General features: G+C 39.8%; 1 protein-coding gene across 1 annotated transcript in view; it reads right to left on the reverse strand.

Moving 5' to 3' along the window:
• Positions 1-9,415: 9,415 nt before the first annotated feature.
• CFAP206 (cilia and flagella associated protein 206) overlaps positions 9,416-26,518 on the reverse strand; it is a 31,060-nt gene continuing 13,957 nt past the window's right edge. The window contains exons 7-12 of the mRNA XM_060030611.1: positions 23,086-23,205; positions 21,737-21,935; positions 19,477-19,617; positions 16,381-16,574; positions 14,281-14,424; positions 9,416-10,037 (exon numbers count right to left, since the gene is read on the reverse strand). Coding sequence (XP_059886594.1) covers positions 9,807-10,037; positions 14,281-14,424; positions 16,381-16,574; positions 19,477-19,617; positions 21,737-21,935; positions 23,086-23,205 — 1,029 coding nt within the window. The 3' untranslated portion in view covers positions 9,416-9,806. The remainder of the gene's footprint in view (positions 10,038-14,280; positions 14,425-16,380; positions 16,575-19,476; positions 19,618-21,736; positions 21,936-23,085; positions 23,206-26,518) is intronic.

A 26,518-nucleotide genomic window follows, 5' to 3' on the forward strand; every position in this document is an offset into this window, starting at 1 on the left:
CAGGAGTCAAGGGAGCGGAGCGTTGCCTTCTGGGAGCTGTAGTCCTCACCAGGTGACTGGGCGGCAAATAGGAATTGGGCTTAGACTTAGGGATTCGTGCCTGGCAAAGCTGTTGTAGCACCTCCAAGAACTCGTAAAGTAACAGAAACTTCTTTCGACAGCGTTGGCAACTTCTGTAACTTCCATGAAACTCCTTTGTTACCTCTTATTTAAACTTACAGTAATTCCCCTATATACCAACCTTCAAGTGGCGAACTTTCAAAGATGCGAACGTGCATTCCATCAACCCCAGGCGTGAGTGAAATTGCAGCTTGCCCTCCCTCTCCTATTGCTGACGATCCTTCAGCTCTACCATCTCCCACCTCCTCTCCCTCCTCCAGTCAGTAACTCTTCTTGCCTGTTCACTTGATGCCAGCGCGTATATGCCAGCTGTTGTACTGTACTGCTGTACTTTTCAAGATACTGTACTATAAGGTTTCAAATGTTTTATTTTTTGCTTGTTTTTTATGTATTATTTGTGTGAAAGTATTATAAACCTATTACAGTACTCTATAGCCGATTTTGTTAGTTGGGTACCTGGGCTAACTTTGTTGGACTTACGAACAAATTGGACTTACAAACATGTTCTCGGAACAGACCTCGTTCGTATGTAGGAGACTTACTGTATAGTTTATATTACATATTGTTCAGAAGTCTTGTGCCTGTGTCCTCATCGTCAGCATTATCATTATGTCTACCTAGCCAGACATGCTAACTGCACGATCTTCGCACAACGAAAGGGCTCCGAAAACATTAGACATATCAACAGGCATTTACTTCAACTGCTATGATCTCCACGTTCACTGAAGCATATTAATTAGCATAAGCGATGTTAGAAATAATTCTCTGGAAAATGAATGGTCTTCAAGATATGTGGATTAAAAATACTATGTAAGTACCTCAGTTCTTACAGGAACATGGGTACAAGATTCTGAGATGCCCAGCAGCCTACATCTTCTATGGCATGATCTTTCTCCAAAATGATTTTTTAAAGGTTTGGGTGGTCAATGTTATATACCATTGTCTTATCATTATATACATAGATATAGATATATAGTCTACATTATTGGAATATTTTTCATTCCTTATTAGCATCACATTAATATCAGAAGGGGCTCACAGAAGGTGATCACAGTTTATATAGTCAGACACTGGATTAATCTCACTTTGGAACAGTGTTGGATCTTCCCTCTGCCTGGTGTATGTGTGCTCACTGGTGCTGATCACCTCTTCCTGTAATTGGTACAGTTCTCACTTATGGAATTATTCAGTTCCATGCTGTGTATTTCTTATACGTACACTTAAACAAAAATTCATATGTGTACTTGAAATTAATTGTGAAAATTAAAAATATTCTATCAGACATTTCTTCTTTTGTTTTGTAACTACTGCTCTGTACAGTTTATTTATCTCTTCCCATTTTGGGGTATCATGATAGTCTCAACTTACTTCAATTAACTATAATTATTCTCCTCTGGACACTCAAATTGTCCCAGTATGGTCCCTGTAAGCCTACTCCTTTAAATCTGCACAAGCTTTTTGAAGCATTTTTGATTTCCACGTTCCAGGTTCCAGGCCAATCTTCATTCTTCCCTGTCCTAGGCCATGGAATCAACTACACTTCAAGAAGCTATGGTTCCTTCTGGGGGAGAATAGTATTAAACACACACACACACACACACACACACACACACACCCCATAATTAGGGTGGTGGGTAAAATGCTTTGGGGCCAGTTTTGTGGCATTTCTGGTTCACATACATATCCTGCTGCTGAACCCCAGCTTTCCTGTAAATTTTCATTGCCTGTGAAGACTTTCTACTCCATTGCCATAAGCCTTGACTAGATTTTGATGCCCCTGTCCTAACGTGATCAGCCCAAAACCACCAGGGACAAACCTATAGTCAGACAGAGTCAGGATTATTGGCTCATTCCAGCAAGAGAGACTGCACACCAGAATAACTGTGGGAAGTCTCAGGAAACAAAGGAAAAACAGAGTTATAGAATGTGGGCGAAGAATGGAGTTAGGTGAAATTTAAAAAGAAGTGATATTTTGCAACAAAAAGAATAAAATACCTAGGAATAAACCTACCTAAGGAGACAAAAGACCTGTATGCAGAAAACTATAAGACAATGATGAAAGAAATTAAAGGTGATACAAACAGATGGAGAGATACACCATGTTCTTGGATTGGAAGAATCAACATTGTGAAAATGACTATACTACCCAAAGCAATCTACAGATTCAATGCAATCCCTATCAAACTACCAACGGCATTTTTCACAGAACTAGAACAAAAAATTGCACAATTTGTATGGAAACACAAAAGACTCCGAATAGCCAAAGCAATCTTGAGAAAGAAAAACAGAGCTGAAGGAATCAGGCCTGCGGACTTCAGACTACACCACAATGCTACAGTAATCAAGACAGTATGGTACTGGCACAAAAACAGAAATATAGATCAATGCAACAGGATAGAAAGCCCAGAGATAAACCCAAACACATATGGTCACCTTACTTTTGATAAAGGAGGCAAGAATATACAATGGAGAAAAGACAGCCTCTTCAATAAGTGGTGCTGAGAAAACTGTACAGCTACATGTAAAAGAATGAAATTAGAACACTCCCTAACACCATACACAAAAATAAATTCAAAATGGATTAAAGACCTAAATGTAAGGCCAGACACTATAAAACTCTTAGAGGAAAACATAGACAGAACACTCTATGACATAAATCACAGCAAGATCCTTTTTTGACCCACCTCCTAGAGAAATGGAAATAAAAGCAAAAATGAACAAATGGGACCTAATGAAACTTTAAAACTTTTGCACAGCAAAGGAAACCATAAACAAGACAAAAAGACAACCCTCAGAATGGGAGAAAATATTTGCAAATGAAGCAACTGACAAAAGATTAATCTCCAAAATTTACAAACAGCTCATGCAGCTCAATATCAAAAAAACAACCCAATCCAAAAATGGGCAGAAGACCTAAATAGACATTTCTCAAAAGAAGATGTACAGGGCTTCCCTGGTGGCGCAGTGGTTGAGAGTCCGCCTGCCGATGCAGGGGACACGGGTTCGTGCCCCGGTCCGGGAGGATCCCACATGCCGCGGAGCGCCTGGGCCCGTGAGCCATGGCTGCTGAGCCTGCGCGTCCAGAGCCTGTGCTCCACAGCGGGAGAGGCCACAACAGTGAGAGGCCCGCAAAGTGCAAAAAAAAAAGAAGATATACAGATTGCCAACAAACACATGAAAGGATGCCCAACATCACTAATCATTAGAGAAATGCAAATCAAAACTACATTGAGGTATCACCTCACACCAGCCAGAATGGCCATCATCAAAAAATCTACAAATGCTGGAGAGGGTGTGGAGAAAAGGGAACCCTCTTGCACTGTTGGTGGGAATGTAAATTGATCCAGCCACTATGGAGAACAGTACGGAGGTTCCTTAAAAAACTAAAAATAGAACTACCATATGACCCAGCAATCCCACTACTGGGCATATACACTGAGAAAACCATAATTCAAAAAGTCATGTACCACAATGTCCATTGCAGCTCTATTTACAATAGCCAGGACATGGAAACAACCTAAGTGTCCATCAACAGATGAATGGATAAAGAAGATATGGCACATATATACAATGGAATATTACTCAGCCATAAAAAGAAATAAAACTGAGTTATTTGTAGTGAGGTGGATGGACCTAGAGTCTGTCATACAGAGTGAAGTAAGTCAGAAAGAGCAAAACAAATACCGTGTGCTAATACATATATATGGAACCTAAAAAAAAAAAAAAAAAGTGGTTCTGAAGAACCTAGGGGCAGGACAGGAATAAAGACGCAGACGTAGAGAATGGACTTGAGGACACGGGGAGGGGAAGGGTAAGCTGAGACGAAGTGAGAGAGTGGCATGGACATATATACACTACCAAATGTAAAATAGATAGCTAGTGGGAAGCAGCCACATAGCACAGGGAGATCAGCTCGGTGCTTTGTGACCACCTAGAAGGGTGGGGTGGAGGGAGGGAGACGTAAGAGGGAAGAGATATGGGGATATATGTATATGTATAGCTGATTCACTTTGTTATAAAGCAGAAACTAACACACCATTGTAAAGCAAGTATACTCCAATAAAGATGTTAAAAAAATAATAAATAAATAAAAAGCAGCAATATTTTGATAGCTTCAAAGCAGGGCTGTGTGTGAAAAACTCAACATCAGATCTGGACTGCAGAACAGTCTCAGGATCCTGTTTCTTGGAAACTCTGAAGTTACTATAGATGTGGACTGCTGTATTCAGGAGCCCCTTAAATGAAGGCTTTGCACCTAGGTTGGAAACTGAGGCTGCTTCTTTGTGTCAAAGTGACTTAAATCCTTCAAGCAAGGAAGGAGTGTTTCATTCTTACTGATACAATTTCAACAGCAAGGTTCCTAGTAGCATACGATTTTAGAGAACAAAATTTTTCAGTGAAATAGAAAGCAGACACTTAGAAAAGGGGGTTGTTATTATACTTTACAACTGTAGCATATCCTTGAGAGGTATGTTATGTCCTGTTAACTCTGCAGCTGGGATTTCTGTGCTCGTTATCCCAGCCCAATGAATGGCCAAGCAGATATTTATAATATTCTTAGTTGAAGCTAGTTTTTACTTTCTCATTTCTAATTATCCTAAGTCTTCGAGGGCGAATGTCAGTTGAATGTGTTTCTTTTATGTATGCCTAGTTTTCTAGACAAACCTTGGTTAGGGCAAGGAGCAGCCATCTCCAACATGTGAGCCATAAGCTCATTTGCCTGATGATGGAATAGCCTTACAGCAGCCGTTACTGTTTCCATTTGAGACCCCAGTGATATTCACTATCCATCTGAGACCATTTGAGACCCCAGTGATTGTCACTATCAAACTGCAGCGTTTGTCTCGATACCCTGCTCACTTCTATCTCTGCTCTGGTATCAGGGCTACCCTAGTCTCAGTGAACTGTGCGAAAGGAAGCCCACTATGTCTCCATTAGTAACAAAGCATATAAAAGTGTGAACTTCATTCATTAAACAAGAAGACTGTGCAGGAAGCAAATGCCAAAAGGCTTAAGGAGGCTGTAGTTCAACTATGGTAGCTGTATAATAGATTACTAAAAGTGGTAAGGTCTAAAGTACAGTAAACCATTAACCATAAAGAACTGTGTAGACAAATCTCCAACTGTAGACAGAGTGAGATTAAGCATATTATTCTCATTCTGCTATTAAGAAAACATCCAAAGCCAATTTGCTAGGTTATTATTTTAAAACAACTCTTTCCTACGGTATAAAATTACTAAAGAGAAGCCAGAAGAATTGTTGCATTTTAGAATTGAGAAAATTTGTTTAAAAATACAAAGAGACAAGGGCTTCCCTGGTGGCGCAGTGGTTGAGAGTCCGCCTGCCGATGCGAGGGACACGGGTTCGTGCCCCGGTTTGGGAGGATCCCACATGCCGCAGAGCGGCTGGGCCTGTGGGCCATGGCCGCTGAGCCTGTGCGTCCGGAGCCTGTGCTCGGCAGCAGGAGAGGCCACAGCAGTGAGAGGCCCGCGTACCGCAAAAAAAAAAAAAAAAAAAAAATACAAAGAGACAATGTACAATTCAGTGTCCGAACTAAAAGAGTTAAATATGAGTAAAAATCATCAGTATCTAAACATTTCTCATTTGAGCTTAACTCTCCCTTGCCTCTGCTTCCATTTTTAGTTACCATAATCCCGTTTCTCTTTTCCTGCCAGTCCCTGGTAAGTACTTTGTACTTAGTTGTACAATTTTCTGCTTCGCTGGCTGCAATCTTATTTCTACTCAAGCCAACTCTATTAAAACAGCTTAGCCGCTGCCAACTCCATTCCTCATTCTCTTGGGTTTGTTCATCAGACATTTACTAAAAGTCCTAATGTGCCAGCATTATTCTAGGCACTAAGAGCTAGAAAACAGAAATCGGGGAAAAGGAGGATGGGAATGCAGCAGAAATGAAACACTGGGGCTTCTCTCCTGGCTAACAATGACAAGGCACTTACCAGACAAATGCTTTACACGTGTTAACTAACTCATTTAATCCTCTCAACAAGCCAATGAGTTGGGAAATGTTATTACACCAGTTTTTATGATGAAGAAACTGCAGCAGAGAGATATTAAATAACACAGCTAATAAGTAGTAGACCTAGACTTTACTTCCATAATCACAGAGATTCCTTTACGTCTTTTTCTACTCTTCTGACTGTTCCTCTGTCTTCTCTCTTCCTCCTCATTCCATCCCCATTCGTTGGGGATGATCCCCCAAATTATCTTTCTCCAGATCAAATTCCAGTCACCTCTGCTTTACTATCTTTGTCATTTCTTAAACTCAAAATTTCCAGTACTGAACACATTATCTTTTTTGACCAACCAGTTCCTCTTCTCAATTATCCTCTGTTTCCTAGAAACCCTAGGGTAGAGACTTTGATTTTCCCTTCCCTTCCCTGGAATGTTAGATTCCCTTCATTAAATCTCACATTTGCGCCTTCATGTCTTCCATTACTGCAATGCCCTAACTCTTGTAACAGCTTCCTCACCATCTCCCCAATTCCAGTATCTCCCTTCCACAATGGATCTTCTGTTCAAGAATCTGCCACAGTTTTCTAATATCCTACTACAGGAACGCAACACATTCCTCTGCCTGGCTTTCAGAGTCCTCCAAAATCTATACAACCCTGCTTATCCAACTTTATTTCCCACCACCTTCCCCATAGATGTTCTTACTTTGCCTCTCAGTTTTTCTCCCTCTTTTCCAAAAACTACTTTGCGACTGAACTACCACCTTGACTATTAGAATAATCACTCAACCAGTACTCTGCTTCCAGTTTGTCCTTTCTTTCATTCCTTTTCTTTTAAAATTCATTCATCCAACAAGGTACTATAACAATACCAGGGATATAAGAATGACTAAAACACAGTTCAAATCTCAAGAAATGCACAGTCTAACAGGGAGAATACAGATGGACACATATAGACCTTTTTACTTCAAGTGTTATAATAAGAATATGAATAAAATCCAATGAAAACCCAAAGGAAGAGCAATTAATTCTCTCAAAGGTGATGGGGAAAACCTTCATTGAAAAAGTAAAATCTGATCAACAGATTTCATGGGGACAAACAGATTTCCTGAGGGTGTCTGTGGAGTACATTCCAGGGGACAGAGTGACAAGCAAGCACAGAGAGGGATGGTATCAAAGACCGTAACACACTCGAAGAGTTTGGGCTCCATTTGCCTGTATGTGTAGTGTGTGCAGAGAGCATGAGGGGGCAGAAAATGAAACTGGAAGATACATGGATATATATGAAAAGTCTTATAGAATATGGCAAGGAGTTTTTATCCCCCAGATAATGGAAAAGTGTCTTTTTAAACAAGGGAAGTGAAGGTTGTAGGGGAGGAAGCCAGGTGGCCTGATCAAATTTGTGTGTTAGAAAAGTTACGCCGATGAATCAGGCAATAGGACTAAGTCCTAAACTACGGCAATAGCAGTGAGAATAGGGAGACACGGTTCCCAAAGGCAGATGAAGCCAAGTCAACAGGGCTTGGTGACTAGTTAAATGCAGGGGCTGTGTGAGAAAGACAATCCAGAAGTTTTTAATTTATGCTACTGAGTAGGTAGTGATGCCTTTGACCACAGAAGGAAATACAGAGAGAGAAACAAGTTCGGTAGAGGAAATGAGTTCGGCCTGTGACCTGCTGAAATGGGGGTAACCGACTGACACTGGGTCCAACATATGGTTGGAAATCTTTAGAGAGTGATGGGGCTTGGGTAGACAGTGGAGGTCTTGGGAGAAGATGAGTTTACCGTTTGATCTAGCTCCCTGTATTCTCATTCTGTTGTACTTACCAGATGACTTTCTGATGTTTAGCTTTTCATATAGTATGTGGTATTTTTATGCACTTGGCAATTCTACTTTCAGCCCTAACCTGGTAACCCCAAATTGTGGCTTATCAGCCATCCTTTTCTGTGTTTAAAAATCTTGCAGAATCAAAGGAGGGTTGATTAGAACAGGTAAAATCAAATTCCTGAATTTGCAAAGTTTAGTATTAGCTGTAACCACCCTCTTCAGGTACAGAGCCCTCCCAACCCCATGTCCACTCCACCCCACCCCCAGGCCTTGCCTCAACAGCCAGCCAGCCCATCTTTAACTTCATTTTTAAACTACAGGTATGATAAACAACAAGGTCCTACTGTAGAGCACGGGGAACAATATTCAATATCCTGTGATAAAACATAATGGAAAAGAATATGAAAAAGGATGTAGATATATGGATAACTGAATCACTTTGCTGTACAGCAGAAATTAACACATTGTAAATCAACTATACTTCAGTAAAAAAATTAAACTACAGGTATGAAAATCATGACAACTTAGAAGTAGATCTGTTTGAAGTTTACCTTTATAGTATCTGAGAAAAATGGATTTTGAAGCATATCATATTATAAGTAACATTTAACCTACATAGAAAATAAATTATACAAACACCTTAGTAAGAGTCACCTAAGCCAAAAATATGTGCTAAATATAAATGACACCCCCTGCCCCCAGGCTTAACAGGCCCTCTGCCTGAGAGACTTCATTATCCATGCTTAGGTATTGGGAGTGTGTAAGGCAGCAACAAAACAACAGCTCTAAAATTTGGCTATCAGTAATTGACAGGGGCCCTAAACACAACCTATGGAGTTAGGCAAATAGGTCAAAGGAGTGAAGTAGGAGACCCGTAAGGCAGCAAGAATTAAAACCAGAAGTACCTGCCCTACGAAAGGGCAAAGCTACTAGTTACAGGAATGCTGGCCGAGTGCTGCTAGATACGCCGATCTTTTCAAGGGGCCAGAATCCAGATTCCATGTAAAATTTCCAGATTTTAAAAAACATCATGTGGGACTTCCCTGGTGGTCCAGTGGGTAAGACTCCGCGCTCCCAATGCAGGGGGCCCAGGTTGGACCCCTGGTCAGGGAACTAGATCCTGCATGCATGCCGCAACTAAGAGTTCACATGCCCCCCACATGCCACAACTAAGAAGTCCGCATGCTGCAACTAAAGATCCCGCATGCCACAACGAAGATCCTGCATGCCTCAACTAAGACCCAGTGCAGCCAAAATAAATTTTTAAAAATACATAATAAAAATAAATAAATGCTTTTTAAAATAAAATTTAAAAAAATAAAAACATCATGTGGATCTTTGTTCCAACTGTTCCAAATTAGTGAGGTCTTATTACATATCAATTTAATCCATGGTGCATTTAATAGCTAATGAAGCTGAAAATATTGATTATGGTTTAAATTTTTAATGTTCAACATTAAATATGATTTTAGAAATAAACTTCTATCCCAGGTACAATAATCTTATATCAATATATAAAAAGTTATCTAAATAAATTTCTATCCCATGCATAACAATCTTATATATATTAATATCTAATCATCTTATATTAATATCTAATAATTTCAGTCATAATGCTACCGAACTTTTTCTTACAAGTCAAAGAGGAATGGACAGAGTTTTACTTTGCAATTTTAATAGAATGAAAAATGTATTACAGAAAACGATTTTTCATTTGTTGTAGCAGTTTGACAGTGCACATGGGTGAGAACCCAAAAACATTCATACCACCAATGAACGTGCCAGCCCCACAAAATTAGCTAATTTTCATGGATGCAAAAATACTTTTAAATATTTGCCATTGTTCACAATTTAGTGGTATCTACGTTAAAAGTGTGGTCTCTAACTAGGTTTCATCAATGGCTCTAGTTAAGTTCACCTTGATTTCACAGGTGGTCTTGGTATGGCCCCCACGGAAACCAGCTACATAAATCTGGGGCCGGGGCACTTGGCTGCTGGCTTCCCTCATTGACTGTGTGCTAGCATCCTTTGAAGGGTACACCTGGGAACAGTTTTCTCTTCTCATGTGACTAAGATCAGTCTGTACCGAGTGAGTAACTTTCCGACGCAAATTGGCCTAAGTAGAAAGAGAATACACAGGAATGAACATTTCTCTAAAGAACAAATAAAATACTGTCAGGTACCAGTTAGTATCGGCCTTTTTTTTTTCATCTCAATCCACAAAGAAATTAGTCCTGCAACATAGCATGTTTCTGCAAAACATTAAAACACTGGAAAATTTAGAACATAACAGAAAATAAATACCCTTGTCTGAGAAGTAGGAAAATAGATTAAATAATGAAAATGGACCCAAAGAGAGAACACACAGATTCAAACCTACAGTGAGCTCAATTCTTTGTTAATATAATAATATAATAATTCATTCATTATTATACTTTGAGAGTCATATAACTTGGATTTTCCCACCATTCTTGGCTTATTTTCTTAAAAAACAACAATTTAAGATTTCCATTGTCTTACCTAAATGGGCTTCACCCAAAACTTCTAATATAAAAAGCTCTGATGTTTCCAGATAATACTTTACATTTTTCTACATTATGCTTACTCCTTTTATGGATTACAACTAAACATGAGATTAAACAGTTTGCTCAGGCTGGGAAGCAAGGAGGAGTTTATAAAAAAAGAGAATAAGAGTTTTATTGAAGTTGTGGTAAAATCCAAGGAAAAAACTCAGAAGGGATTACAGCATGTGAGTTAAGAAGGAGAGACCTGGAATTAGAGGAAACATTTCAGCGTTTGAGACACTGCAGGTGACTGAGAACCAAAACTACTTCTCCCACACACAGCTTATCGTCTACATTAACAGGACTTTGCTATTCCTTTGTCTTCACTGGCATAATTTTATTATTCCAAGAGACTCTTGCCAAAGCACATAACTTGATTGTTCATTACAGAACATGATGCATGTTCTGAAAGCTGCATGACTCTTCAGTGGTAAGCATTAACACACAGAAGCAGCCCTAAGACTCTGCGTCCCTTGCCTGAAGATTCACCTTGCTATTCCCATCAATCCTGGACTGCTTTTTCATAATCTTCACAACCCAATTCAGGCCCCCAACACATCCCCTGACTGAGCCCAGGCATCAAAAGACCTGCCTTCAACCAAACTTCAAAGTCTCAATAAATCCCGACCTTGCTGTTCCCCCTCTGAGACATTGCAAAGCTCTGCTGAAGGGTGGTTCCGTTACAGCTCTAAGCCATATATTCAGCTTTGTCTTATCAACAGGTCATGTTGGTAATACATGGGGAGCTGGCATTCAACATGCTGCAATTCTAGGGGATAATTCCATCTAAGGTGGGAAGAAGAATGAAGTCGAGGAGTGAGAAGACGGGGGGGTCCAGTCAGTATGAGGTTCAGCCCCATTGAACACCGCATTCTCTTAACATTTCCAGGCCAGACCTAATCTGCCACCTATACCTCCCATATCCTGTCCAACCATCACTCCTCTCTTCTCCTTTGTCTATGTGTATCTCAAGACCAACTTAAAATGTCACCTAAGTCAATGGAGCAGAATTTTTATTTCACTTCTGTTATACCACTTACCAAGAGATACTAAAATATTTTTAGTGTATCAATGTCACTTGCTAGACTGTTAGTTCCTGAAGAACAAGGTGGTAGGATATATATACGTTACCCAGTATACATCTGATGAGCTCAAGTGAGTCTAGTATTGATAGATAACAGAAAAGAATGCAGGGAATGGGAGCTTCATGAACTACAGAAGAGTAAATGGTAAGAATGCTAATGGAACAATGATCCAGAACAGGGGTCCCCAACCCCTGGGCCGAGGACCAGTACCAGTCCGCAGCTTGTTAGGACCCGGGCCGCACAGCAGGAGGTGAGCGGCAGGCGAGCGAACGAAGCTTCATCTGCCGCCCCCCATCGCCCCCATCGCTCCCCATCGCCCCCCATCGCTCCCCATCGCTCCCCATCGTCCCCATCGCTCCCCATCGCTCCCCATCGCCCCCCATCGTCCCCTATCCCTCCCCATCGCCCCCATCGCTCCCCATCGTCCCCATCGCTCCCCATCGCCCCCCATCGCTCCCCATCGCTCCCCAACGTCCCCATCGCCCCCATCGCTCCCCATCGCCCCCATCTCCCCCATCGCCCCCCATCGCTCCCCATCGCTCCCCATCGTCCCCATCGTTCCCCATCGTCCCCATCGCCCCCCATCGCCCCCATCGCTCCCCATCGCCTCCCATCGCCCCCCATCGCTCCCCATCGCCCCCCATCGCCCCCATCGCCCCCATCGCTCCCCATCGCCCCCCATCGCTCCCCATCGCCCCCATCGCCCCCAACGCTCCCCATCGCCCCCATCGCTCCCCATCGCCTCCCATCGACCCCCATCACTCCCTATCGCTCCCCATTGCCCCCATCGCTCTCCATCGCTCCCCATCGCCCCCATCACCCCATCGCTCCCCATCGCCCCCATCGCTCCCCATCGCTCCCATCGCCCCCATCGCTCCCATCACCGCCTGAGCCATCCCCCACCTCCCCCGTGGAAAAACTGTCTTCCATGAAACTGGTCCCTGGTGCCAAAAAGGTTGGGGACCGCTGATCTGGAAAATATTCCAGGAAGCTGAACCTTCCTCATCTTGAGAAATCAGGGGACTGAAAAGCTGCCACCAGAGAGGGTGGCAAGGGAAATGATGTGGTTAGTGAAAAGAGAGACTGAATATACAAACGGACCTAGGTTGGACCTTATATGATAACAGAACTCGAACCCACACCTCTGCAGCAACCAGTCTTGGAAGCCAAACCACAACCTCGGTAGCTGTAGCAATCAGCTCAGAAGAGCAGAACAGCCCTATTTTTTTTTTTCCTGCTGTCTCCCCTTCCATCTCTGGACCAACTAGAGAAAGCCAAATATGCTCACTAAACCATCACAAAAGATACCCCCCACACACATCGCCCGCTGCTAGTTAGCCCGCCTCCAGTTTCCCCTGTCAACATCCTCCAGTCAGAGGAATACCTGAAGCCTTCCCCTTTTTCACTATAAAACTTTCTCACTCCTCTCCCCAACTTTGAGTCTCTGCCAAACACAAGTGATGGTGACTGGCTCCCTTGATATAGCAAGCTTCGAATAAATAGCCTCTGTTCTCATTTGAGTAGTCTTCCTTTATTTCCACACCTGATTTCCATTAAAGAGCTGGATAAAATACACTGAGAAAAGGCTACAGTTATAAAAAGAGCTTGTTCCTTCACACTATAAATATTTGTTGTTTAAAATGACCAGATACTATCAAAAGGAAGAGTGGGGGGAAATTCCACTGAGTCAGATAGGGATGAGAGTTTCAAAGAAGGCTTCAAGGGTAGGTACCTACTGTGATTAAGATGACTGCGAATCAGAAGGACAAGTGAGACGTCTGGAGAGAACAAGTTGACAATAAGAGGGGACTGTATCTGTGCTATAACAGCAGTAACATTCTGCTCCTCAAAAAAAAGTCCAAGAAAGAGAAGGGTATGCTTCAAATGGTTAGAGGAAGCTGCAGGGCTTCAAATGATTAGAGGAAGCTGCAGGGCTTCAAATGATTAGAGGAAGCTGCAGGGCTTCAAATGATTAGAGGAAGCTGCAGGGCTTCAAATACTAGCACCTTATAGGTGAGCACAATTAATTAAAACTATTATATACATCAGTAGAGAGACAGAGTAGAGATTGAGAAAAGGAGATAGAAAGATAGCAACTATCATTGTTCTAGTTACTGGCTGATATAATTTGAGAGCAGTTTCATGCTTCTGTATTTCTATATATGCTTAAAACTAGAAGATAGGGACTTCCCTGGTGGCGCAGTGGTTAAGAATCCACCTGCCAATGCAGGGTACACGGGTTCGATCCCTGGTTCGGGAAGATTCCCACATGTCTCGGAGCAACTAAGCCCGTGCGCCACAACTACTGAGCCCACGTGCCACAACTACTGAGTCCATGTGCCACAACTACTGAAGCCCACATGCCTAGAGACCGTGCTCCGCAACAGGAGAAGCCACCACAATGAGAAGCCCTTGCACTGTAACAAAGAGTGGGCCCCGCTCGCTGCAACTAGAGAAAGCCCACGCGCAGCAACAAAGACCAAATGCAGCCAAAAATAAATAAATAAACTAATTAAAAAAAAAAACCTAGAAGATAATCTTACAATGTAAAGCTGGAAAATTATAAATTATACTAATTATTTTTATTTTAGCAAAAAAACTGTGTACAACTCACTATTTTATATAAATAATTTAGCTTACCAACTCTATGAGTAACAACATATTAAAATTCCCCAACCTATAAATAATTTTAGAAAATATTGTTACAAACCAATTTTATAGCTTTTCTTCTTAATTCCCATTCATTCCACTCATATGATCTCACAATTGTTGGTGGCAATAAATGTGTATCCGTCTGTGTGCTACTTTCACACTTTGCAATTGGTTTTATATAATGTTTGTCAACCTCTTTCATCTAAAGAAGTGGAGTTTTGTAATTAATATTTGTAAAAAATAAACATTATTTACAGATAACTGAAATATTTAGCTAAAATTGACAAAATATTAGGAAAACAACATGAAACATACTTGTAAATACCAGCAAAATTTAAAAAGTTCATAATTAGCGAGCCAAATGTAATTACTTTCCCAGGCATTAGGAATTTGTGCCTGATTTTTTGAACTTAATGTAAGAGGTGTATTTTGGAAGGAGAAAACCTAACATCACTCATCCCAAGTCAAATGTCCCTCTCCAATGTTCACAGTGGGGAGCATAAGTGAATACCTTACTGGAAATGGACAGAAGTTTAGGATAGCTATTAAAGATTAGGTATACATCACATTTGTTTAAAGTATCAGAACATCTTTAGAAGATATCTTAAACTCAAGCTCTGCATACACAGCAGATTATTATCTCTTTTAGTGGAATATATTCATCTTTCTGCCAAAGCACCCAGAAGCTCACTATTAAAATATTAAGTATTCAGTGATTCCAGGCGAAACAAGTTATGATTATGCTGGAAATGAAGTTGCTAGAGCGGGTGGCAGAGGTTTAAGAAACTCAATTCCTAGTAAAGAGGAGGGGCAAGAGATGAACTTCTTTCCCCAAATCAAGAAACAGATGATTACTGAACGCCTACCATTGAGCGTAAGATATAATTTTTGCCTTCAAAATGATCTTATGATATACTTAGGTAGGTAAAAAGATGCTGAAAAGATAATTTACAATATTATGCAAGTAAATGGCAAGAAAAAATAATGAATACAGCATTGAAATATGAAGAAAGAATACTCACTTCCATAGGTATTAAAGGTCAGTGAAGGATTAATTACACAGGATTAAGTACACAGAAAGGGAAAAACAAGACCAGATATGTAGAGGAAAACTGTTCTTTAATAGACAAGTATCTACACACAGCACACCTTCCTGGTTATCTGCTTCTAGCCTTTCATTGTCTTTGTGCTATCTTAAAAGGGCAGCTGGAGCATCACATCAACAGACTGGCAGTGTGGTATGAGAACAAGAGTGCCAACAGCTGCCCCCTTCTGACCTAGTTGTCCTTGGCTGGATGTCAGTCTTCTTGCCCAAGTGTTCAGACCATCCTCTGTTCCTCACTGTCACCAGCCCCATCGTCCTCTTACCAGTCACTGCTGGGATCCCTGCCAACCTGGTCAGTCGTATCCACACCCACCTGCTTCACTGTCAAAATGTTGATAAATATAACAAACACAAACCATTTATAAACCATGTATTGAGGGGTTTTAGTTTAGTGAGTTTAAAAGAGGTAAATTAAACAAGAGAGGATGACAGAAAGAGCAATTAAAATGTGAACAGTACAAATGAGAGACAAAGAGGAAGGAAACAAGGATACACAGTGGTAGAATGTGAGCCCCGTGCAGGCAGGGGTTGCTACCTGCTTTGTTCACTGTGCCCAGAATCATGCCTGGTGCACAGCAAGCGGCTCAGTAAGTGTCTGCTGAATGAATTAAGGAATCGGCACACACACACACACACAGAAACACACCTTCAGATCCATTTTGTGGCCTTTCAGACTACTGCAATTTAAACCTGTTAAATTATTTTACAGTTCTGAGCCTAAGTTACCACCTATGTTATTTGTGCTAAGCTCCTTCCATTTTAGATAAGGAAATACTGTAGTTCCAATTATTTATCTAAATGTAGTCTTGTTCTCTCAGATTTTTCCAGTCTAATTCATCAATTTAACTCCTTGTCCTGTTTTCATTTATTCTTTGTGGATTTCCTTAGTTTCCATCTTCAGATGTGAACCCCTTTCAGATAACCTGTAAAGGCCCTCATTCTGACCCTGTCTCTTGCCTGGACTTGGGGGACCATTCTACAGCAAAACGTAACTTTTTTTTATTAACTACACTTTTAAATGTCATGAATTCTTAAAATGCCAACCCTGCTTACCTGAGAATTTGGAATAAGGGTTTCAAACTGTTGATGAAGTTCCAGTAGCTGAATCAATTCTGCATTTTTTTTGGCTTTTTCTCTAATTTTATCAATGTAATTTTCAGGATTTTCTGCAAATGAATATGCAGCATCTCTGGTATTGAAAGTGTAATACTTTTCTTTATGTTTCAAAATTCCAATTGCTGGATTTCCTGAAAATTAAGAAAAGGAATTGAATTCGATATGAAATACTGAGACTTCCCTGGTGGCGCAGTGGATAAGACTCTGTGCTCCCAATGCAGGGGGCCTGGGTTTGGTCCCTGGTTGGGGAACTAGATCCCGCATGCATGCCACAACTAAGAGTTTGCATGCCAAAACTAAGGAGCCCTGGAGCCGCAACTAAGGAGCCCACCTGCCGCAACTAAGACCTGGTGCAACCAAATAAATAAATAAATATATTGTTAAAAAAAGATATGAAATACTGATTCTATGTTTATAATACATTCGTAGAACCATTCCCTATACACTCTACTTTTAACATATCACTTATGTCTTTATTAGCTAAAATGTTACAACTAGCAATTTTAAGTTATATTTTGTTAAATTATATTTTACATAAAATTCAAATGAAATTTATTTTATACATTTTTAATTATTTTATTTTATTTTATTTTTTGGCCACACCATGCAGCATGCAGGATCTTAGTTCCCCGACCAGGGATCAAACCTGTGCCCCCTGCACTGGGAGCATGGAATCTTAACCACTGGACCACCAGGAAATCCCATATTTTTAAATTTTAAATTATGATTTTGTCTAAAAATATTTCACTATCCAGATATAAGTTGTTTAAAAATCTTTTATGAGAAGCCACTTAATCATCTAGCAGGTTTTTCAAATCTCCTTAAACTAAACTAACTACTAGAAGCACAGTTTTTAAAATAATTCTGTAAGAACTACAAAAATGAAACATCTGTTCCAAAATGTACATTTGCATGTTAGAAAGTATCTCCCACTATGAAAAGATACTACATAAAATATGGATTATAAGTATCCACAGTTTGTGGGAATTATATAGGAAACGGTAACACTGTCTTATTTATTTATTCTTTCACTTATTCAACGAATATTTACTGACCCTGTTCTTGGCACTGAGGATACAGAGAAAAGAAATGAATCAATATACCATAGCCCAGAGAGTGATCAGTGCTACAGAAAACAAGTGAGCAAAGCAGGTTAAATACATAGTAAAAGGAAGAAGGGCGAGATTGACATTTTAAGTTGGGTGATCAGAGAAGGCTGAATAACATGAGGGAGCAAGATATGTAGCTGTGGGGGAATAGAGCTGTCCAAGTAGAGGGAATAGCAAGTGCAAAAGATTCGAGGTGAAAATGAGCTCGGAATGTTCGAGAACAGCAAGAAGGCCAGTGGGGCTAGAGCAATGCACAAGGGAACGAGAGGTGAGCAGTAAAGTCAGTGATGTCATCTGAAAAGGACCCTGCCTGGTAAGCCCCAGCATTACCCGGGGACTCAAGCCCTGTGGCCTGCAGTTCCGAGGAAGGAGGGACTCTCACGGGATTCCTCCGAGGCAGTGCAGGTGGCTGGTGCCCAGGAAATATTGTAGCACGTAGAAATAAAGTCTCCAGGCTAGCTGATTCTGAGAGGATTCTAAACGCAAAGCCCCTCAAGCCCTTCTACTTTTTTTCTCTTTCTCCCCCTTTCTTAGAATCATAGTTGGTAGGAGCTGGAAGGGACCAAACAGACCTCCTAGTTGGTCCTTCTTTTCCTGACGTGGAAGCTGAGGTCCACAAAAGACAAGAGATTTGCTGAAAGTTACTCTGTTTACTAATGGAACAACGGGGACTAGAACCCAGGCTCTCCCAGGACCTCCCTGGTGGTCCAGCAGTTCAGACTCCGCACTCCCAGTGCAGGGCGCCCGGGGTTCATCCCTGGCCAGGGAACTAGATCCTACATGTGTGCTGCAACTAAGAGTTCGCATGCACAACTAAGAAGCCCACGTGCCACAACGAAAAAAAAAAGATTCCGCATGCCGCAACTAAGATCCCGCACGCCGCAACTAAGACCTAGCACAGCCAAAAATAAACAATAAATAAATATTAAAAAAGAAAAATAAACCAGGCTCTCCCAATCTTGGCCCATAGCTTTTCCAACCACATCATGCTACCTCTGTGTCACCCCACATCCATGTTTCTGTCTCTCATGACTCCCTTCCCTTCTTATTTGTGGAGGCAGAGAGAGAGAGATTTGGGGTGGGGGGGAGCGAAGGGAAGGAAAAAAAAGAGAAGGGGAGAAAGAAATCATCTCCATTCTATTGCTTTTTACTTCTTCACAGCTCTTGATTGTTTTCTCCTGTCAGTGACCCTCACAGGACCTCAGAATACTATTCTCTCAGTTCTCCCAAGGTAAACCTTTTATTACTCGCATAATGAAAAAATCTCTACCATAAAAAAAAAATGAGTCAGTGTGTATGTTCTCTAGCCTGTATACACACAATCCCAATAATTCTTTGTAATAATTCTATTACCAATTCACATGGTACTTTTTGGATAATAATTTATTTCATCTCAATTTCTGATTTTCTCTTTAGAGAAGTTTTAGTAATATATACATCATAAAAAATTGTACTTGATAAAATACTGGCCATGTCCTTATACAGAAATCCTGATCTATGTTAACGGAATATAACCATAAAGTGACAAAGAATATTGTTTAATAAACATATCAGTCAAACTGTTGCGCTTTCAAGTAATCACTTTGGAAGATGATCTATTTTAGGAATGCCACATAACACTCCTGAAATCCTTCATCGACATATGAGTCATCCCCCTTTTATGATGCTGTAGCATCCATATTTCATTATATACACATTCCATCACTTATCGCTTGTATTGTAATTTCTTGTTTATGTCAGTCTATCGGGTTATGCGAGCACTTCAAAGATAAATATTGCATTTAGGTCATCTTTGTAGCTCCTTTCCTAGTTCACCATTAGAGTCCATAAAATTTTACAAAGTGAGTGAGTGAGTGACAATGAGGACACATCATTTAAAGAAAAAATTGGAGAAGGGAGGACAGTATTATTTCCAATGATATACCTGGAAGAAGAAGACCATCTGTTGTAGCAAATGTGTAAGCACAAAATCCTCGATACTGAATCAACAATTTATCAAAATTGGCTGTTGTTTCTGGGAAAAGCCATTCTAGTTTTCTGAAATCCGCCAGATTTACTCTCTCTTCTAAAATGAAAAGGAGCACAAGAAAAACCACATTCAGTGGGAAGAGTAAACCACCCAGGAAACGAGCAGAAGAGACCGGCTACTATGTGACTAAAACAGAGATGAATTAACTTCATTCAAGACAGTGTAGCTCTTAATAATATGCGAGGTGGCAAAATACTTTGAATATGATGCTTATATACTAGGACTGTCAGTTCTTTAAACAACTGAGAATGTTCTGAGCAGAAAGAGTCAAGGAAACATCTCTTAGTAATTTTGGTAACAGAGGATATACTTTTCTATTCTTCACACTTCTAAAAAGTCTTCCTAGTTTTGCCGATTTTTTTTACGCAAATAAAAATGCGAATTAATAAAACATTGATCCCCGAGGTTCTTACTTTTGCAGTGCGACCTACACTTCTGTTTCTGGCTCTGTATCCAAACAGCAGACACTACAAGTGACCCCGTGGCTACAGCTGGAAGTAAATGCATACTTTGGAGAAAACAGACCTTCTTCACTCTTTTTTCCTGATATGCCTGAACGCCTCAAACGGTGATGAGATGTGGTGAGGATAGCTAGTGGGAAGCAGCCGCATAGCACAGGGAGATCAGCTCGGTGCTTTGTGACCGCCTGGAGGGGTGGGATAGGGAGGGTGGGAGGGAGGGAGACGCAAGAGGGAAGAGATATGGGAACATACGTATAACTGATTCACTTTGTTATAAAGCAGAAACAAACACACCATTGTAAAGCAATTGTACTCCAATAAAGATGTAAAAAAAACAAAAAGCTCTTCCAAAAAAAAAAAAAGAACATTGGGTCTCCCAATTCCCTGGAGCAGTAACTTGATAAACTGTGTTCTAGTGAATAAAAACGTTTGACTTATAGTAGGAAATGGCACGTCTTGCCAATATAGTTGAGTTTAATATCTACTGCTGAAGTGACTTTAATTTTTCAGTTTCATTTAGTATTTGCACAGATATGCTGTTTTAACAAAATGAAAAAAGTAGGAAAAACTAACTGGAAGGATGTTTTTGAGTCTCTCTGATTTCATTTTCAGATTTTATGTATTCTAATAATTTAAGAATGCAAATTACCGCTACGTTTTTTTTTTCACATCTTTATTGGGGTATAATTGCTTTACTAAGTTGTGTTTGTTTCTGTTGTACAACAAATTGAATCAGCTATATGTATACATATATCCCCATATCCTCTCCCTCTTGCATCTCCCTCCCACCCTCCCTATCCCACCCCTCTAGGTGGTCACAAAGCACCGAGCTGTTCTCCCTGTGCTATGCAGCTGCTTCCCACTAGCTATCTATTTTACATTTGGTAGTGTATATATGTCCATGCCATTCTCTCACTTCGTCCCAGCTTCCCCCTCCCCCTCCCCCCACCCCCATGTCCTCAAGTCCGTTCTCTACATCTGCATCTTTATTCCTTCCCTGCCACTGGGTTATTTTTTGCCTTTACACAACCAGAATGTGAAAAGGAAATTTGGAGAGTCAATGATCTAATTTCACTTTCTGGATAAACTTTCTTTTTAGGCAACAATTCAAATCCCAGACTCTATTTTGACATTTCTCATGAATTTTGAGTTGTCTTTAATAAGACAGCAGGGACTAAACAAGTAAAAGGAAGTTTATTGATAAAGACAGCCTTTCTATAAGAATCAATGCATCTCTTAAAGGCCCTAAAATAAGCTCAATTTTATAGGGATAACATTTATTGATTTATAAATTTCAACCTGAATCTGGGGTTGGCAAATAGCATTGGCAAATAGCATTCCAAAGAAATGGAGCTTTGTTTGCAACAAATATAGCAAGGATTAATATCCTTTTCTACTACAAACCGATAATAAAATCACTAAGACTACAATAGAAACCTATAAGCACAGGAAATCATTGTTAACCAAAACACTAACAATAACACTAGGAATGGTTATTGCTGGATAGCAAACTCTTCAGTTTATATATTTTCTGTTTTCCATATTCTCTATAATGAACATTAGCAGTCTTACAATCAAGAAAGATATTCAAAACTTTATCAGAAAGATACACCTGAAACTTTTAAAACAAAAGAGTGAGTTTATTCTAGAGGTAATTTTAAGAGGAAGAGGAAATAATGCATGATTTCTGTTACCCATGTGCTCTTTCATTCTACACGCATCAGTTTTCACAGTCACTCCATCAAGAAGAGCTTGCATCACTTTCTCAGGAAAGAACAGTTCATGAGTCCCCAGAAATGGCTCAAGATGAGTAGATAAATTACTGAGGATGCTAATCAAAACAGCTTCATCCTGAAAGCTAGTCCACAGATTGGAAAGGGCAATGAAGATGGGCTGAGGAAGAGACAAAAATTTTCAAAATGTCACTGTTTAATAAAATTACAAATCACTCTACTCTTAAAAATAAGTACAAATTTTTGTTTGTAAAGAGATTAATTCTCCCGTAAGACAAGTAAAAGTCTCATGAAATTAGATGACAGAATCTCAGTAGAAATTGGACTCATAAATTATGAGAAAATAAACTTGTATATCAAAGCATTTTATTTTGGTATGATTGCCAGTAATAGTTTACTCAAAAAAGCCAAATACACATGATCACCTAAAAAACATTCATGGACGCTTCACCTCAAAAGGTCTAGGGGAAAACAGCTTTTTTTAAAAAAAGCTAAATATGACTCATTATAATTAGATTTATCTGGCTCAGTTACAATTCAAAAGAACTTGGAAAGTCTAGGGATACATCTTGGGCCATTTCTTTTTTTTTTTTTTTTTTTGGGCCATTTCTTGTGAGCTTGTAAGTTAAAGATTTTGTGTCAGTGACATAAAGTATTTTTTATTCATATTAAAGGTCACTGACTTACACAACAAATAAAAAATTAATCAGGCCCTGGCCCTACTTATAAGTGAAACAATTTAGCCTTTTGTTTCCAGGCTTTTAAAGTCAAATGTTGGGAATGATTACAGAAAATGATCAGAGACTCAAAATGCTCTATAAAATACTGCACGTACATCTTGTACTTCTTTGGGGCTCCCAGATTTGCCCATAGGGTGGTACAGATAATCAGAAAGTCAGAATAAGTGCAGGCCTGGTAAACAAAGTGATTTTATCTGTCTTTTCAGAAAGGTCACAAGTTACATCACCTCTGTGCTGAAGGCAATTTCTTAACCAGCTACTGTAAAAACGTTTTCAACACTGCACTATGGATTATTTTTGCTGCCACAGATAATACTGTTATTATGGTTATTATAATATATATCTGCACTCCGCTGAGTAGCAATGGCCTACCAAGGGAAGCCAACTTATAACATCCTGGTTATATGATTATTACTACAAAATAACCAAAAACAACAGGATCACCTCATATAAAGCTAATATTATATTTTTAGTAATTAAATAAAATTAAAATTACTTCTGATCCAACTTTATAGGACTTAAAAGTACATTCACTTTTAAACAAGGTCAAAGTGGATGACAAATGCTTACAAAGACTTGTGATGTTGGGACAGCCGTCTTTGATTTTACAGTAAATTGTAATTGTTCCAGTTGGGCTCCTAACTGCTTTATCATCATTTCCACTTCTTGAGCACAAGTAATTATATCCGACTGTGAAGACAACATAATTGGCATTCATTATTTTTATAATTTTACTACAAACATTATGTATGTTTTAAGCCCTACCTGCTCCCCACATCTCCTGAAAGTAAGCTCAGTAAGAGCAAGGATTCTGCTCTCCATGGTATCCCCAACACGAAGAACAGAACTGGCACGTGGATGGCACTCCAGAAACATTTGTTGAATGGATGAATCTTTTGAAATACAATGGCTATAATTTTTCTCAAATGTATACAGGTATTCTTCGATATTCAGTATAATTGCATTCCCGAGCAGTGGATCCTCTAGCACCGTTTTCTAGAACTGTTATTTTCCCATTCCTCAAAGATAAAATTCATGAGGTATTCCTTTGAAAACTACTTTGATACCCAGATTTTTAAAAATTGCTTTCAAGAATGCAGAAAATGTTAAAAATCACAGCATTGAAAGAAAAACAATATATTTCTCATACAACCATAGCAATCTGAAAATAAGGTGCTAAATGCTGAATCTGAAATAATTACTAACATTTATTTTATTATGTGCTAAGCACCATATTAAATACTTGTTAAGTACAAAAAGAGGTAAGTACAAATAAGAAAACCAAGGTACAGAAAGGTAAGTAAATTGCCCAAGAATACACAGCTAATGAGGGGCAGAATCATGGTTCTACACCAGATCGTCTGAGCCCAGGGCTCTTATCCTAAGATGTGACCAGAAATGGCAGTGGTATGGGGTTATTAGCACAGTGTTAAAGAGTAACAATTACATGAAGAGAAAAAAACTGCATTTGAATTCTCAGATATCTGTAACCTAACTATATGTTTTACTAGACTATTTTTAAATGACAAAAAATTATTACTTCATAAGAAATATCAGATATCATCATTGTATTTCAACTAATGAATTTTTTTATTCACAATGTAATGTGCATCCTGTTTCAATTTTACCCATACTACTCTAAGCATCTCCCCTCCTCTTGCCTCATTCTCCCATTATTTCTTTAAAATAAAATTTATAATAATAATTTACATATTGTTTATCCTATCTAATAAGTCTCTTCTCTGCCCCTCAGAGTTTTTCCCCTTGATTGCTATTTTTCTTTTAGGAATCAAATATGAAAATGCAGTCCTTAAAGTCTTTAGATTTGTACACAATCAACAAGAAACAGAAATAATTCTGCATATGTTCTCCAAAGTAAAAGTTACATTCAATACATAACACTTCTTTCAAAACTATAAGTAAAGATACTCCAGACCTACTCCCCTAAGCTATGCTTGCAGGCTCCATTCACAGATTAGGCACACAGAACTTCTTGATTTTTCCTGATAGTGTCCTAGAACAATCCCTGTTTACATTTTACCAAAAAGAACTTTCCAACTAAAAATTCTACATGGACATTTTTCCAAAGAAGACATACAGAAGGCCAACACGTACACAAAAAATTGCTCAGCATCTCTAATCATCAGGAAAATGCAAATCAAAACCACAATGAGATATCACTTCGCATCTGACAGAATGGCTACTATCAAAATGACGAGAAATAACAGGCGTTGGCAAAGATGTGGGGATAAAAAGGGAACACACGTGCACTGTTGGTGGGAATGTAACTTTGGTGCTGCCACTATGGAAAAAGTAGGGAGGTTCCTCAAAAAATTAAAAACAGAACCACCACATCACCCAACAATTCCGTTTCTGGGCATGTGTCTGAAGGAAACAAAAACACTAACTCAATAAGATATATGTGCCCCCATGTTCACTGCAGCATTATTTACAAGGAGTCCTGCCATTTGCAGCAACAACAGTGAAACTTGAAGGAATTTTACTAAGTGAAGTAAGTCAGACAAAGACAAATATCATATGATCTCACTTATATGTGGAACCTTTCTTAAAATTTTTATTTATTCTTTTTTTAAAGATTTATTTTTTATTTATTTTTGGCTGCATCAGGTCTTAGTTGCGGCACGTGGGGTCTTCGCTGAGGCATGCGGGATCTTTTGTTGTGGCGTGCAGTCTTCTCTCTTCTCTCTAATTGTGGCGTGCGGGTTTTCTCTTCTCTAGTTGTGGCACGCGGGCTGGGCGGGTAGGCTCTGTAGTTGTGGTGTGCGGGCTCCAGGGTGTGGGGGCTCTGTCGTTTGTGGCACACGGGCTCTCTAGTCAAGGCGCACAGGCTCAGTAGTTGTGGCATGGGGGCTTCAGTTGCTCCGTGGCATGTGGGATCTTAGTTCCCTGACCAGGGATCGAACCCGTGTCCCCTGCATTGCAAGGCGGATTCTTTACCACTGGACCACCAGGGAAGTCCCTGGAATCTTTTTTTTTAATTGAAGTACAGTTGATTTACAATGTTGTGTTAGTTTCTGATGTATAGCAAAGTGATTCAGTCATACATATAAAAGTTTTTCAGGTTCTTTTCCATTATAGGTTATTACAAGGTATTGAATATAATTCCCCGTGCCATACACAACAGGACCTTACTGCTATATGTGGAAACTTAAAAAAAACAAAACTGAGCTCATAGGGCTCCCCTGGTGGCGCAGTGGTTGAGAATCTGCCTGCCAATGCAGGGGACACGGGTTCGAGCCCTGGTCTGGGAAGATCCCACATGCCGCGGAGCAACTAAGCCCATGTGCCACAACTACTGAGCCTGCGCATCTGGAGTTTGTGCTCCGCAACAAGAGAGGCCGCGACAGTGAGAGGCCCGCGCACCGCGACAAAGAGTGGCCCCCGCTTGCCGCAACTAGAGAAAGCCCTTGCACAGAAACGAAGACCCAACACAGCCAAAAATAAAATAAATAAATAAAAATTTAAAAAATAATAATAACTGAGCTCATAGATACAGAGAACAGATTGGTAGTTGCCACAGGTAGGGGAGGGGGATGGCAGTGCGCAAAATGGGTGAAGGTGGTCAAAAGGTACAAACTTCCACTTATAAGATACATAAGCCGTGGGGATGTAATGTACAGCATGGTGACTATCACTGGTTAACAATACTGTATTGTACAATTGAAAGTTGGTAAGAGAGTAGATCTTAACAGTTCTCATCACAAGGAAAAAAAATGTAATGATGTGGCGAAGAATTTAACTAGATTTGTTGTGGCCAACATTTTGTAATATATATATATATATGGAATCATTATGCTATACATCTGAAACTAATATAATCTTGCATGTCAATTGCATCTCAATAAAAAAGCTAGTTTCACTTAGCACTATCCTTGATGACGCAGTAAAATGTATTAATTTGACTGAATTTTGACCTTTAAGTGCACAGCTTTTTAATAATCAGTGTGATCAAACAGAAAGTATATATAAAACACTTCTATTG

This window comes from Delphinus delphis, chromosome 14, assembly GCF_949987515.2.
Source record: "Delphinus delphis chromosome 14, mDelDel1.2, whole genome shotgun sequence".
NCBI lineage: Eukaryota > Metazoa > Chordata > Mammalia > Artiodactyla > Delphinidae > Delphinus > Delphinus delphis.